General features: G+C 52.0%; 1 protein-coding gene across 1 annotated transcript; it reads right to left on the minus strand.

The window, feature by feature from the left end:
- Window positions 1–2512: 2512 nt before the first annotated feature.
- Window positions 2513–5611, minus strand: LOC146767196 (uncharacterized). Its single transcript, XM_085581181.1, has one exon. The coding sequence runs from the start codon at window positions 5363–5365 to the stop codon at window positions 4370–4372; it is 996 nt and encodes a 331-aa protein (XP_085437307.1). The 5' UTR covers window positions 5366–5611; the 3' UTR covers window positions 2513–4369.
- Window positions 5612–16192: the final 10581 nt, after the last annotated feature.

The following is a 16192-nucleotide window of genomic DNA, read 5'->3' on the forward strand; positions in this document are numbered from 1 at the left end:
CATTAGACCAAGGCCAGCCGGACTTGATGGTACTGGCAGATTTTGTCTGGGAGGAACCCTTGGATATAGGGAATTTTAGAGGTGGAATCCCAATTTCAGACATGGACACCCAAAGTAGAAGGATGGTTCTTTTCCACAGGAAGAAAAGCACGGAACACCGGTGTTTCAGGGACAGATGAAAGGCTTCCACCAGAGGCCTAAGGCAGCCAGACTTCTCTGTCCTGGTAGCTTTTGTCTGAAAGCAACCCTTGGATATAGGGAATTTGGGAAGTGGAACCCCAGTTTCAGCCATTTCTGCATAGATAATAAGGATGGTTCTTTTCCATAGGAAGGAAAGCACAGAGCCCCAGTGTTTCAAAGGCAGAAATGAAGAGAGGTGGCTCTTGAGAGGCCAAGCCAGCCAGACCTGTTTGTTCTGGCAGCTTTTGTCATGGAGAGATCCTTGGATATATGGAATTTGGGAGAAGGTATCTCAATTTTGACCATGAACACCTTGAGAAGAAGAACAGGTCTTTTTCATTGGAAGGAAAGCACTGACCCCAGTGTTTTGAAAGCAGGTGAGAGGCATCCCCAAGAGGCCAACGGCAGCCAGATCTGTCTGTCCTGGCAGATTTCACTGGGAGCAATCATTGGATGTACAGAGTTTTGGAGGTGGAATTCCAGTTCTGGCCATGGACGCCTGCTCAGGATGGATGTTTTTTTCCTATAGGAAAGAAAAGCACAAAATCCAAGTGTTCTAGAAGAAGATGAGATGTGGCCAGCCTTAGGCCAAGCCAGCCAGACCTCTCTCTCCTGACAATTTTCATCTAGGGGCTATCCTTGGACATAGAGCATTTTGGAGGTGGAATCTCAGTTCTGGCCGTGGACACCTAGACAGGAAGAAGAGTTACTTTCATTAGGAATGAAAGCACAGAGTCCCAGTGTTTCAGAGGCACATGAGTGCGAGCCCTCAGGAAGCCAAGGCCAGCCAGATTTGTGATTCCTGGCATCATTTTTCTGGGAGCTATCATTGGATATAGGGAATTCTGTAGGCAGATGCCCAATTTTGGCCATGGGTACCTGGTTGAAATGGATGTTTTCTTCCCATAATAAAGAAAAGCACATGGTCCCAGTGTTTGAAAGGCAGATGAGAGGTGGCCCCCGGGTGGCCAAGGCAGCCAGACTTGTTTCTCCTGGCAGATTTCATCTGGGAACAATCTTTGCAATATAAGCAAATTTGCAGAAGGAATCCCAATTTTGGCCCTGGGTCCCTGGAGGAGAAGGACAGTTCTCTCTCATAGGAAGTGAAGCCCAGAGACCCAGTGCTTCAGAGGAGATGAGAAGCAGCTCTAATCATACCAAGGTGTTCAGGTGGACCCCAGGAGGCCCAGCCAGCCAGACCTGTTCCATGTTCCCGTGGTTCTGTGGGACCACACAAAGTCACAATGGTGTCCTTGGTTCCATGAGGCCCTGGAGTGTCACAATGTTCCCCTTGCTTCTGCAGTGTCACAATGGCCCCATGCTTCCATGAGGCCTTGCAGTGTCACAATGGCTTTGTGGTTCCACAAAGCCCTGATGTGTCACAATGGCCCCTCAGCTCTGTGTGCCCTTGCTGTGTCACAACGGCTCCTCTGTGACACTGCAGATGCACAAGGTCACCATGGACCCTTAGTTCCTTGTGATCACTGAATTCCACGGTGGTTTCCTTGATTCCATGAGTCCCCACAGTGCCACAATGATCCCCTTGGTTCCAAAACTTCCCACAGTGTCACAATGGCCCCTTGGTTCCATGAGGATCTGCAGGGTCACACAGGTTTGTGACATTTGTCCTTGCTGCCCCTCACATCCCCCTGCCCCACAAACAGCCCCGAGCCACCCGTGAGGGACAGGCCCTGCTGTGCCAGGCTGGGCTCAGGGCTTGGCCTTTCTGCTTCCCCCAGCCAGCCCATGCCTTGCTCAACATTGCAGTTCCCTGCTCTGAGCCTTGGGCTCCCTGCAATCCTGGTCTCAAGGATCTGCTCTCACCAGTCCCTGGTAGCCTTTGGCAGTCCCTGTCCTCAGTGGGACCCAGTGATGCTCCAAGGGACTTGGAGTTTTGCTTCTGACTCCTTGAGCAGCTTCTTCAGCCTTCTCTCAGTGCCTCATGATCCTGGACAGGGGCTCGAATCCACCGTGGGGATCATCAAAACAAAGAAAACCCTCAGGGACGCTTTGTCTTCCTTCAATCGTCTTCAGGTCTCCAGGGCTTGTGCGGCTGATTGAAGCCAGTTTGGAGTTCTGTTAAGGAGGAAGATTTCCAAGTTCACCTCATGACTTCTTTTCTTTTATCAATGTAATATTTTTTTATTTCCCAATTCAGAGAAGAGCTGTTAGAAGTATTCCCCAGGTGATCTTGACGCTAAAGTTCCCCTTAGGAGGTCTGGGCATGTAGAAGAATGAGCCCCGTGAGGGCTGACTCTGTTTGGACAAGCTGCTCCTCACCCCCAGGCTCACCATGTCTGACATTGCCCACCTGGCACTGACATCCCTGTGCCCTGCAGCAGAACCTTGTCCCTGAGCTCTGCAGCTCCATGTCCCAGCCCATTGCACCGTGTCCCACCTGCTCTCCTCAGGGCTCTGCCTGCACACAGGGCCAGGAGAAGTTTTCCTGTTGGGAAGGAAAGAATGGAAAAGCATGATCAGGTTTCCTGAACAACAAACCCCACTCAGGAACCACCTGCTCAGTACAGGCTGCCTGGAATGGTGTCACCTTTCTACAAAGGACAGTGTGACCAGAAATGATCTCTGGAAGCAGAATTCTCTGAGTCTCCCAGCTGAATTCTCTGTCCCTGTCCTTTTCCTGGATCTCTGTTGCAGATGGAAGCTGCTGGTGCCATCCTCACTTTTAACCTCTTTTTAGAATGCAGGCAGATATTCCCAGCTGTGTTGAGCAGGATTTCCTCAATGTTTCTATAAATCTTTTGTGTTCCCCATGGAACGAAGGGGCCATTTTGGCACTTAAGGGGTGATGTGGAAGCAAGGAGTCAATTGTGACCCTGGGGTCCCATGGAACCAAGGAGTCCATGGTGACCCAGCGGGGCTGCATGGAGCCAATGGCCCATGGTGACACTGCCCATCCAAGGAGGCCATTTGGATACTGCAGAAGCTCATGGAGTGAAGTGGCCATTGTGACACCGAAGAACTTCATGGCACCAAATATCCATGGGGACACAGCAGGGCATCATGGGAACCCAGGAATCGCTTTTGGCAGTGTGGAAACTCCTGGAACCAGGGGCTGTTGTGGCACTGCAGAACCAACACAGCTGCTGCACCTTGTCCCCTGCCCTGCACAGCTCCTTGGGAGGCACGGCAGGAGCAGCACCCTGGGAGCCTCGGGAAGGCCCCTCTGGGATCCATGGCACACTTTCCCAGGGGCTGGAATTCCAGTTCCCAGCCAGGAAAAGATGTTCCTGCCCTTGAAGGCAAAGCTCTTATGGAAGAGCCAGAAGCTGAGTGGAGCAAGATCTTAGAGTGACATTTCACTGCCAGCCTTCCTAACTTCACCCATGGTTGTTGTAGCTCATGGATTGGGAATTAAATCAGGGCAGGGTCTTTGGTGGGAGCTGCCCTGGGTCAAGGGAGGCCCTGAGAGAGAAACTGAATATGCAAAGAGAGGTGGGAGGGAAAGGAGGACACAAACACAATCAACTGAGAAGGTGGCACTCTGAAAAGCCAAACAAAACTGACTGAAAATTAATGGGACAGAAATCAATAATTCTGAAAGTTTTATTTACTATCAAAATATATCCCATACACCCAGCTGCACACAATCATGATCCCACACCATTTAAATTTGGATCCCACTTTTCCTAATTTCCCTCCTACCCCATCTCACCCTGGAGGCTGTGGAATTGGATATTTTGTCATGGGTTAGAATTTTTTGAGGTGGAAACAAGCCATTTTGAGGTGGGATTGTAACCTTTTGTGGTAAAATTTGGTTTTTTCAGTGAGACGGAGTCATTTTGAGGTGACAGATCAATCCATCTTGACTTCAGGAGTGCAAAGATATGGACAACACTGCCTGAAATCCCCCAAGAACCCAAAAATCCTCCAGAATATGTGCCCAAAGTATAAATTCCTTCTCAAATACCTGTTAAAGGGTTGGACTTTGGAAATCTCGGAATAATTACTTTCTTTTCAGTCCTATTTCAGGTGTTTTATTTGATAAGGAAAAATCAGAAGAACATTAGGGCCAAACCAAAAAGATAACCAGTCAGATGTCTTACCAACATGGATCACAGGGAATGTGGGTCAACAGGCCTGTGCCCAACATGGGTCTTCCCATGGGGGTAAGGCTGGAGCAGTGTACAAAGCTCTTCATGCAGTTGGGGGACTCACAGGGCTTCCCTTACTAGTGCCTCCGTTGGTGTTTGGTCAAGTGAGAGCTCTGGCTGAAGCTCTTCCCACACAGGGGACACTCGTAGGGCCTCTCCCCGGTGTGGATGCGCCGGTGCTTGACAAGGGAGGAGTTGCACTTGAAGCTCTTCCCGCAGTCGGGGCAGCGGAAGGGCCTCTCCTCTGTGTGAATCCGCTGATGGCAGAGGAGATTTGAGCTGGTCTTAAACTTCTTCTGACACTCAGGACACTCATAGAGCCTCTCCCCAGGGTGGATCCTCTGGTGGATGTTCAGGTTGGACCTCTGGCTGAAGCCCTTCCCATATTGCTCACACTTGTATGGCCTTTCCCCAGTGTGGGTGATCTGGTGGCAGATCAAGTGGGATCTTGTCCTGAAGCTCTTCCCACATTCCTCACACTTGTAGGGCCTCTCCCCAGTGTGGATGTGCCGGTGGGTGACGAGAGTGGAGTTGCGCTTGAAGCCCTTCCCACAGTCAGGGCAGTGGAAGGGCCTCTCATCCGTGTGAATCCACTGGTGCAGGAGGAGATTGGAGCTGGTGTGAAACCTCTTCTGACACTCGGGACACTCGTAGGGTCTCTCCCCAGTGTGGATGCGTTGGTGGGTGACAAGGGCAGAGCTGCAGCTGAATCCCTTCCCACACTCCCCACACTTGTAGGGCCATTCCCCGGTGTGGATCATCAGGTGTCGTTTCAGATTGTTGCTCTGCCTGAAGCTCTTCCCACACTCTGAGCACTTGTAGGGCTTCTCCCCATCATGAAGCTTATCAGGGACCACCGGCTCTGAGCTCTGGCTGAAGCTCTGCCCACCTTCCTGGCCCAGGGTGGGTCTTTGCTCCTCAGAACACCCTGGGCTGGGTTTGCAGCCCTTCCTCCTGTGGGATCTCTGGGGATTTTCCTCCCTGTTGGATTCCTGTGCCAAGGTGTGGAAAAATGACGGGAGACAAGTCCATTCTATAATGTCAACAAGTCTCAGTTTATTCCAAGCACACATGTACAGTTATACCCATTATAATGAAGCTCATGCATATTGCAAAAATTAGGCTCATCATTGGTGTATTAAAAACAGGTCAACCCCGCCTTTGGAGCTTTCTGAGCTTGCTTTGTTTTCCCTTACATTTATCTTTTTGCTGACCATTCTACTGTTGGGAACCAGCTTACCCAAGGACATAAGATATTATTGCTACATCTGCTATTGCTGCACTGTGCAATTTTCAGCTACTGCTTCACTAACTGCACGTAGTCATGTCCTTTCTCACGAAGCCATTCATACACAAAACTCTCCACATTTCTTATCATTCATGCAGTGACATTCAATAGCCCATTATCAGCAAATGTCTGTCCTGAGGGAGGATTGATTGTGGAAGAGATAAGGAAAAACTGCCCACTTAACACAGGACAACTGCCATACAGATGGCAAATAGAACACATCTTGCTTTTCAGTCTGGGACAGGAGGACACAAACAAAATCATCTGAGAAGGCAGCACTCTGAAAAGCAAACCAGAACTGACAGAAACTGAATGGGACAGAAATCAATAATTCTGATAGTTTTACTTATTATCAAAATAAATCACACCCACCCAGCCCCACACAATCCTGACCCCACACCCTCAAGTTTGGATCTCACTTCTCCCGATCACCTTCCAACCCCATCTCATCCTGGAGGCTGAGGAATTGAGCAATTTTAGCATGGGACTGAGGTGGGAACCAGCCATTTTGAGGTAGGATTGAGTCACTTTGAGGTGACAGACAAATCCACTTTGGGTTTTGGAGTGCAAAGATATGGAGAATACTACCAGATATCCCCCAAGAACCCACAAATCCTCCAGAATATGTTCCCAAACAGTAAATTCCACCTCAAATACCTCTTAAATGGTGGGACTTCTGACATGTCTGGTCAATACTCTTTTTAGTAATTTTTCAGGTGTTTTTAAGTGATAAAGACAAATCAGAAGTAAATTAGGGCCAAACCAAAACCAGAGACCCCTTGAGCATCCCCTGGACACTGGACAAAACAAACTCAGCAGAAATCAAAGTTAACCCTACATAAAATGCCTTGAGGAAGATTTGCTCTTCCCACAAGTCATTTATGACGGAAACACAAATAAATCCCAAACATTAACAGACCAACAACAGAAGAAATTCTCTGGCAATTCCAAATTTCATGAGTTCCAGCACAGCTCCAGCTCAGATGCTGGCAGGTTCCAAAAAAAAAAAAAAACCAAAAAAAAAAAAACATGGAAATTTGTCCCAATACAGATTATTAAAAGGAAGAGAAAGGTCTGTGTAGCTATCACAAAGGTGACAGGGACCAAGAAAATAATGCTTCTCCCCCCAAAGCCCGTGAATTCAGGAGTTATTTGGGTATTTACCTACTTGAGCTGGGCTTCTTGTAGGATTTAAGTAGCCTTGTGTTCCTCACTTTGAGGTGAATGATCCTTGTCAGTCTTGCTGGTATCATTTGGTCCCTTTCCTCCAGTGATTTTAACAGACTTTTCAAAGAAGGAAAACAAAATATTTTCTTTACACTGGCCACCCACAAGAGCCATTTTCCTCGTAAGTTCTCCCAAAAGTCACTCAGAGGAAGCTGCATCCAAGCTTCCAAGAGTTCCTCCAGAAAGAGCCACAAACTCCTCAGAGGAGAGAAACATGCTGTTGTCAAAGGCACCTGGGGTCAGACAACAGAGCCCTGAACTCACTGTGTAAAATAATGTTGCAATCTGGATAATAAAATTGTTAGAGAGATGCCTCTGCCCCAATTAAGGTGCTAACAAGACCAAATCCAAAGTGGATTTTATTGACCAGTAAATGTGAGGTAGAGAGAGAGATGGAAAGAAAAAGAGGAGAGAGCAAGGGAGTGACAGGGACAGAGATCTCCCCTGGAGCAGGGCAAGTGTGACATTGTCCCCTGTGTGCGTGGCCTTCCCAGGGTGGGGGTTTTACACCTGAGCCAGTTTGGGTAACGGGGGTGGTGTTCACCCCCACCCCGAGCAGGGATTGCCTCACTGTTTCAGGTTTCAGTGTCAGATGTAACCAAAAGTGTTTTCAGTCCCCATCTCCATAAACTGTTATCAACAGGTGGGGCAGTGTTCTTTATCTCTTCCATGGCTCAGCCCTGATAACGCCCTCCAGGGCCATCTTCTCTTAATGGGCCATTGAGTGTCACTGCAGGACTGATAAAATTACATCATCCCATTGTGGGATGCTCCGCCCAGGGGGAGGAACCAAGCATTCCTACCTGGATATAATCTCACCATTTGCAACACCACGATCACCTTGCCTACTGGATTCCCAGAGGACAAGAACTCCATAATCACCACTGGACCTTCAGAGGAAGACCAGACCCTTCTACAGGATCACTGCTTTGACAGAATCACGTTTATCACTCAAGCCGGGCTTCAGCCACCATTTCATCAGACTGCTACCACCACCCTGAGCAACGGGGTGTAAGGTTATATCCTCACTCTGTCAGGTTAAGGCAGTATTTCTGTATCATTGCCTTGATCTTAATTTTCTTATTCAATTGTCATTCTGGCTTAGACTCTCCCCCTGGTTTGCTTTGAAGCCAGTACAAAACTCACTGTGCTCATCCCTTGTTTTCCTCCCAAAACAGGATTTCCCGTACCCAAACATTCGCCAGATGGAGAAGAAGGTTGTGAGGAAGAGGAAGATGCCCTGGGACACCAAGGCAGGTGAGGAGGAAGTCAGTGCCCCTTTCTCCCTCTCTCCTGCTCCATCTCCCAGCCCAGCCTGGGCCCCACCTGCAGGACAGCCCCGCTGCTGGTGCCCTCCTGCTGGGGATACACTTGGGGGATCTCCTTGCCCTTCCCTCTGGCACGGAGGCAAATCCCATCTACTCCTTGTCCTTCCTCCCCCAGAGCAAGAGCTGATCGTGGAGACCAGGAAGGACAAATACCTGCAGCAGAACCTCATGGAAGAATCTGTTTTGAGCAACTCCACATCGCAGGAATCCAACGGGGAGGAAAAGCCCTGGAGATCCCAGAGGAGGAAGGGCTGCAAGGCCAGTCCAGGATGCTCTGAGGAGGAAAGACCCACCCTGGGCCAGGAAGGTGGGCAGAGCTTCAGCCAGAGCTCAGAGCTGGTGGTCCCTGATAAGCTTCCTGATGGGGAGAAGCCCTACAAGTGCTCAGAGTGTGGGAAGAGCTTCAGGCAGAGCAACAATCTGAAACAACACCTGATGATCCACACCGGGGATTGGGCCTATGAGTGTGGGGAGTGTGGGAAGGGATTCAGCTGCAAATCCCACCTTGTCAGGCACTTACACATCCACACTGGGGAGAGGCCCTACGAGTGTGGGGAGTGTGGGAAGGGATTCAGACAGAGCTCCGACCTCATCATCCACCAACGCATCCACACTGGGGAGAGTCCCTACGAGTGTACCAAGTGTCAGAAGAGGTTTCACAATAGCTGCAATCTCCTTGTACATCAGCGGATTCACAAGGATGAGAGGCCCTTCCGCTGCCCTGACTGCAGGAAGGGCTTCAAACACAACTCCACCCTCGTCACATACCAGCGCATCCACACTGGGGAGAGGCCCTACATGTGCCCCACTTGTGGGAAGAGGTTTCAGACCAGCTCCCATCTCCTCCGGCATGAGCGGATTCACACCGAGGAGAGGCGCTTCCTCTGCCCCGACTGTGGCAAGGGCTTCAAGCACAACTGCCACCTTGTCAGGCACTGGTGCATCCACACCAGGGAGAGGTCCTACGTGTGTCCCCAGTGTGGGAAGAGCTTCACCCAGAGATCTCACTTGACCAAACACCAACGGAGCCACCGGTAAGGGAAGCCCTGAAAATTCCCCAGATGCAGGAAGAGCTTTGTGCACTGATCCAGTTTCATCCACCATTGAAGGACCCTGTTGGGAAGAGCCCTGGTGATCCATGTTCCCTGTGATCCATGCTGGGAAGACACCTGTACCTTCTCCTGCCCCTGCCAATGACCTTACATGGGATTGAAGAAAATGAGGGTCTGGCCATGGCCCTGTCACTACATTCACTCCCACCTCAGGTCATTACCGGGGCAGGAAAGGGACTCTCTCTCTGTCTTTCCCTGAGGAGAAGGGTGTCCTTTCCATGCAGAAGGAAACACGTGGCCAAAAAGATACAATTGATGGTGATGTAGTTTTCCCTGTAACTAGTTTTTCTTATCCCTTCTGTTAATATTTTTTCTGTTTCTGTTTGTTCCTTATCTTGTTGCTGTTCCCAGTAAATTGTTCTTATCCCAGCCTGAGATCTTTCCCTTTTTTCCTTCAATGGAAGGTGGGAGGGCAATGAGTGCCTGCAGGGTTTGAGCGGGAGCAGGAAATTGAGAAATGCCATTCCTGAACCCCGGCCTGTGGAAACCGAGCATCCCAGCTGGTGCCAGCCCTGGTGGCCATGGCAGCAGCCTTGGGAGCGCGTCCCTGGCTGGGGCTGAGGGAACCTCTTCACTCTGGTGCCCAGGGACAGGAGTGGAGGGAGCGGCTGCAGCTGAGTCGGGGCAGGCTTAGGTTGGATCTCAGGAAAGGGTTTTTGCCCAGAGGCTGCTGGGGCACTGCCCAGGCTCCCCAGAGAAGGGTCACAGCTCCAGGGCTCTCTGAGCTCCAGCAGCGTTTGGACAGCGCTGCCAGGCCCAGGCTGGCAGTGTTGGGGTGTCCTGTGCAGGGCCAGCAGTTGGACTCGAGGATCCTGATGGGTCCCTCCCAGCTCAGCCAATTCTGTGGTTCTGGGATCCCATGAGCCTGGGGATGGGAGTGCCAATGGTTGCCATGGCAACGGGCTGCAGGCCTGAGCTGGTGTCCATGGCAACCACCCCTGGCATGGGGTCTCCATGGAGCTGCCCAGGGCCTGACCATAGCAACAGGGGCTGGGAATGGTTGCCATGGGAACTGACCATAGCAACAGGGGTGGGGATGGTTGCCATGGAAACTGACCATAGCAACAGGGGCTGGGGATGGTTGCCATGGAAACTGACCATAGCAACAGGGTTTCCTGGTGATGGTTGCCTCCTTAGAATGAGATTTGTCACTGGACCTCAGAGGGGTTCCATGGGGACTTTCCAAGAGTCTCCAGGCTGTTCAAGAGCTGGAATGTCGCACACAGAGACAGGGCCTCCATGGAGCCCTCCCAAGGTTTTCTGGGGATGTCAAAGAGCCGTGTGGTCAGAGGCAGTCACAGCCATTCCATGGTGACATCCCAGGGCACCTTGGGCTGCAAAGGCACCGATCTGTCACAGGCACTCACGGGGGCTCCACAGTGACATCCCAGGTGTCCCCAGGCTGCCAAAGAGCCAGGATGTCACACACACTCCTGCCATGGGCAGAATGGGAGCTTCAGGCAAAAGCTTTATTTCATTATTGGAGAAACTCCTGCTGAGTCATGAGATGGAGACACCCAGCAGCCACCATGGGTTCTAAAACCCCTGCAGGGCCCCCAGACTTCAAAAATTCCTTTTAAGAGAGGAGACTGGGAGTGACTGGATCCAATCCTGGCCCCAGAATTTGTCAAAGGTTTATGTATAAACGATTGGACAGGTAGAATTGAACAATCTGTCAATGCAATTTGTCCCACAGGATTAATGATGGAATACCAGATATATTTATATAAATACAATCTGATAATGACTAGACAGTAAGCTCTTAACCAGAGTTATTTACTCCACAGTCCAGAATCTATAACACCTATAGGATATTCTGCTCTAGGAAGCAATTTTGAAGTCAGCAGGGCCTTGCTGGAGTGGTTTGAGCCCATTGCAGGCAGAGCCTCCTGCTCCAGCAGGAACTGCCTTTCCTGTGCCAGGAGCAGGGCAGGTCCCACTGCAGGAACAGCCCCAGGCCAGCCCCAGCACAGGGAAGGCCTCGGGCACAAGGGCAGAGTGCCGTGCTGGGAGCTGTGCCAGGGACAGCCCGAGGCACCAAAGGCACCTTGGCAGCAGCAGCTGCTTGCAGGGCATGGCCAGAAGCCTCCCTTGCAACCCGGCCTGGTGGCCAGCGCTGCAGAGCTGCTGCCTCAGGGCTCATTTCTGGCTGGGCTCTGGAAAGCCACTTCTGCTCCAGGAGCCTGACTGGGAAGCCATTGGCCCAGCACCTTGGGGACAAGATATTAATGACAAAACTCTTCATGCCAGCAGAGACAAGGCAGGGGCAGAGGAAAGGGGAGAGCCAGGCCCAGGGGACAGGGCTGCCATGGTGATGGCTGTGAGGTCACTGCCCTGCAGCAGCCTGGCTGCCCTCAGCAGACATTCTGGCCAGAAGTGTTGTGAGAGCACCCAGCACATCCGAGAACCCACACAACAGGAATTCCATCCTTGGGGAGGGGAGGGGATTTCACTGGGTCAGGTTGCACACACTCCCTGATTTTGGAGCATTCCTGGGATGGGGAATACATCTCTCTGGAAAAACAGTGGCCATTTTGTGTCACTCTCATAATTATAATATATTTTGTCCTTCTAACAAATGTAAATCCACCCTCATTCAGTTTAAAGATACTGATCCTTGTTCTGTCAATGCAAGATTTTGGAAAAAATAACTTTGACTGTTTTTCCATTTTCACAGACTTCGTAGAGGACCCAAAAATCTCCCAAGATGGGGTTTTGGAGGCCTCATCACACAACCAGCAGGTAGAGGCTGCAGGCTCTGGTCTCAGTGATATGGTGATTGAGGACAGAACAGGAGTAGCCTGGGAGGGATTGAAGGGTGTTTTCAGAGAGGATGTAGATTTTCTTCCTTGTATAAAACAGTGAGAGAAAGAAATAATGGCACCAAGGACAGCTGGGGAGGACCAGACTGGACACCAGGAGAAAGGAATTTCCCTCCCAGGGCAGGGCTGTGGTGCAACACGTCCCCAGCAGGAGCCTGGAGCAGCCCAAGGCTTTGTGTGGCCAGGCAGGGGCAGCAGGAGGCAGAGCTGCCAGCAAAGGAAGGGCCAGCGAGGTGGGGCAGCCGGGGGTGACGACAGCCTGCAGGGACAGAGGCGCAGGGCAGGGACACCGTGGGACAGCCTGGGCTGCAGAGGGCTCAGGGATGTGCAGCAGCTGCAAGGCCCTGACAGAGCCAACCTGTGCAGCCCTTTGGCCATGGCTGCTGGCCCTGGGCCTGAGGCCACCAGGGGACAAGTGACCCTTGCAGCCCTGGGGCCTCAGTGCCTCCTTGTCCCTGCTCAGCAGCCTGGCAGGGGCCGCCCCATGGTCCTGCCCTTGGCACTGCACATCCCCACATGCCAGTGCCCATCCCGGGAAGAGCCCTGAGCAATGAGGGAGGGACAGGATCTGCCTTGCCAGGGGCTGGGGCTCAGGCCTGGGCCCTTTGCATTCCTGAAACACATCCAGGTTTGCTCAGCACCAGAGACACCTTCCCCTTGCTTTTCCCTTGCTGTCATCTCTGCTCCAGCATTATGCTCTACTTGGGGACACTTTCTCAGTCGTTTCCCTCAGTGGGACCCAGTAAAAGTCCAAGAAACTTCAGTGTTTCAATCACACTTTGAGTTCTTGAGAAGTTTTTTGAGCACACTCTCTGGGAATGAGACTAATGAAAACAACAGCAGCCCCTGAGAGGGTCATTAAAGTCCTTGTGCTGTGTCTGTGCTGCTGAGCTGGGCCGGGCTCCTGGCACAGAGGGTGATCCTGGTAACCAAGCAGAGCTTCAAAAGCACATTTCTCTTGCTGAGCAGCTCTTCTGCCAGCCCAGAAGGGCTGGGGCACTGCCTGCAGCCAGCCCGGGCACAGCACAGAGGCACAGAGAGCTTCAATCAGTCAGGGCTGGGAAGGGGCTGAGAAGTGCCTGGGGCAGAATCACTGCCAGCCCTTGGCACAGGAACCTCTGGCTGCAGGACAATGCAGCTGCAGCTCCTGGAGAGATCTCCTAAAGCTGGAACATCCCAATGCCCACAGACCCTGTGAGTACAACTCTGAGTGTTCTGGTGTAGGGTAGGTGAAATGCTCATGGTGTTCTGACATGCTGAGGGTTTCTGATCAGTCACAGAATATTTCCAAGACAAGGATATTGATAAAAATGAAGAAATTCCCAAAAAGTTTGTATTCAGTTTCCTACCATTGCAGAATGGCAGGGAGGGAGAAATAAATATCAGCAGTTGATTCTGTATTTTGAGAAGTGCCTGAGAAATCTGAACTGTTACTTTTAGTGATCAGTAGGTTCACAGGAGATCCCTAATGTGCTTGCAGCCACTCTGCCCATGTACAGCAGCAGCATCACCTTTGCTGGAGCCATCAGGCTCAGTCTGAGCTGTCCTTTCTCCAAGCTGCAAACAGAACCTGCCCCCAGCCAGTGCCCTGCAAACAGGCAGGGTTCTGTCAGGCCAAGGAGAGGGCACAGAGATTTGGGGTCTGGGAGTGCTGGCAGGGAGAGATCAGGCACAGGGAGACACCTGCAGGAGGAAAATCTCCAGGAAGCAGAGAGAAGATCAGGGAAGGAGAGAAAACAAATCCCAGAAATGCTGTGGCAGGGAGAGTTTAGAGATGTCCAGAGGATCCCCTCCAGTGCAGCCCCTCCCTCTGCACAAGCCCCCTCCCTCCTGTGCCCCAGCCAAGCCTCTGCCCTCAGGGCCGGGGCTCCAAGGCGTGCAGCCCCTCCTGTGCAGGCAGAGCTGCAGCAGAGCCGTGGGGCAGCTCTGCAGCCCCGGGCCCAGTTCCCTCTGCAGAGCACAGGGCTGGGAGCAGCTGCCCGGCACTGGGGGCTCTGGCAGGGGCACAGCTGGCTCAGGGTGACACAGCTGTCCCCAGTGCCCGGCTCTGGGCAATGCTGGCAGTGCAGCCAGGGAAGGAGCTGCACCTCCCTTCATCCAGTGCCATCAGAAGGACACTTGGAAGTCTCCTTGAGATTTCAGTCCAAGCTGGGAGCTTCAATCCAGGGTGCAAACCTGTCCTAGAGCATCTCTGATTTATAAGATTGATGAGGAAAGGCAGAGGTGTTGTGACACTGAAAATGCTGTTGGGTGGGTGATATGAGCAAAGTGAGTTATTGGATCCAAATGTGGAGCTGAGCTGTTGTGGATCCATCTGCTCTCAGCCATGCCTGGTGACATTTTAGGGAAGCATGGGAACGTGATCATCCTCTAACTGAGAGTGGTTAAAGCCCAGAGAAATCTGAACAGGTGAGAACGACAGGCCATCTCCCCTTACTCTCCACTTATCACTTTGCCTCACAGAAATTGCTTTGTTCACCCTGGGGGAAGCAGAAATGCTAAAGGTTTCTGATTCCAAGAACACCAGAAGAGACATGGGGGGAGCTTAAAAAGTAATCCGCAGGACTCTTGAACACAAAAATATGTCCGTGTGTGTCATAGAAAAAAGAGGTTAATGCGAAATGCCTTTGATTTTGGTTAAAGGCATCTCCTTTTTCTCTTCACTGTCCTTTCCCCATTAACAGGTGCCCATGTGCAGCCACAGCAAATGTCCAACAGCAGCTCCATCAGCCACTTCCTCCTGCTGGCACTGGCAGACACGCGGCAGCTGCAGCTCCTGCACTTCTGCCTCTTCCTGGGCATCTCCCTGGCTGCCCTCCTGGGCAACGGCCTCATCATCAGCGCCGTAGCCTGCGGCCACCACCTGCACACGCCCATGTTCTTCTTCCTGCTCAACCTGGCCCTCAGCGACCTGGGCTCCATCTACACCACTGTCCCCAAAGCCATGCACAATTCCCTCTGGGACACCAGGAACATCTCCTACAAGGGATGTGCTGCACAGCTCTTTTTCCTTCTGTTCTTCCTTGGAGCAGAGTATTCCCTCCTGACCATCATGTGCTATGACCGCTACGTGTCCATCTGCAAACCCCTGCACTACGGGACCCTCCTGGGCAGCAGAGCTTGTGCCCACATGGCAGCAGCTGCCTGGGCCAGTGCCTTTCTCAATGCTCTCATGCACACAGCCAATACATTTTCCCTGCCCCTGTGCCATGGCAATGCCTGGGGCCAGTTCTTCTGTGATATCCCACAGATCCTCAAGCTCTCCTGCTCCAATTCCCACCTCAGGGAACTTGGGCTTCTTGTGGTTACTAGCAGTTTATCATTTTGTTGTTTGGTGTTCATTGTTTTCTCCTATGTACAGATCGTCAGGGCTGTGCTGAGGATCCCTTCTGAGCAGGGACGGCACAAAGCCTTTTCCACCTGCCTCCCTCACCTGGCTGTGGTCTCTCTCTTTGTCAGCACTGCAGAATTTGCTCACCTGAAGCCTGCCTCGATATCCTCCCCATCCCTGGATCTGGCCCTGTCAGTTCTGCGCAATGAAATCCTGCTCAGCGTGGGCAACTGAGCATTTGAAGGACTTAGTGTCAGGTCAAGGCTTGCTTTCCCTCCCAAAGCCTTCCCTTGGCAGCCTTGGGCAGGGGATCCATCCTCCCTCCCTCCTCCTTCCCACAGACCTGCTCGGGACCACTCTGTGGGCACTTTCCATTCTCTGTCTGTCCTCAAGTGCAGTGCCAACCTGGGTCAGTCCTGGCTCTGTCCTGAGATCCTAGGAGCTCGCAGGCTGAGATAGCAAAGCTCAGCCACACCAGGGCCCTGCCCCTGCCAGCAGCACCCCCACAAGCAGCAGCAGCAGCAGCAGCAGCAGCAGCAGCAGCAGCTGCAGTCACCTCTCAGCTGTTGGTGCCCCTGCAATGCAGCCCCTCCCGCTGGCACCAACGTTCCCTTGTGGCCTTGGAGACAGTCCTGAATCCATCCATGGGGTCACAGAGCCATGGAATCTCAGAGTTCCAAGTTCCTGGAATCCTAGAGTTATTGAATCCTGAGAACCACACACAGAGGAGGAGGAGGAGGAGGAGGAGGAGGAAGAGGGAGAGAAGGAGGAGGAGAGGGAGGAGGGAGAGGA

The sequence above is a fragment of the Lonchura striata genome, chromosome 5, assembly GCF_050655825.1.
Source record: "Lonchura striata isolate lonStrDom1 chromosome 5, ASM5065582v1, whole genome shotgun sequence".
NCBI lineage: Eukaryota > Metazoa > Chordata > Aves > Passeriformes > Estrildidae > Lonchura > Lonchura striata.

Coding starts and splice junctions, on each gene's coding strand:
- LOC146767196 (XM_085581181.1), bottom strand. CDS start 5,365: ATGTGTGCTTGGAATAAACTGAGACTTGTTGACATTATAGAATGGACT.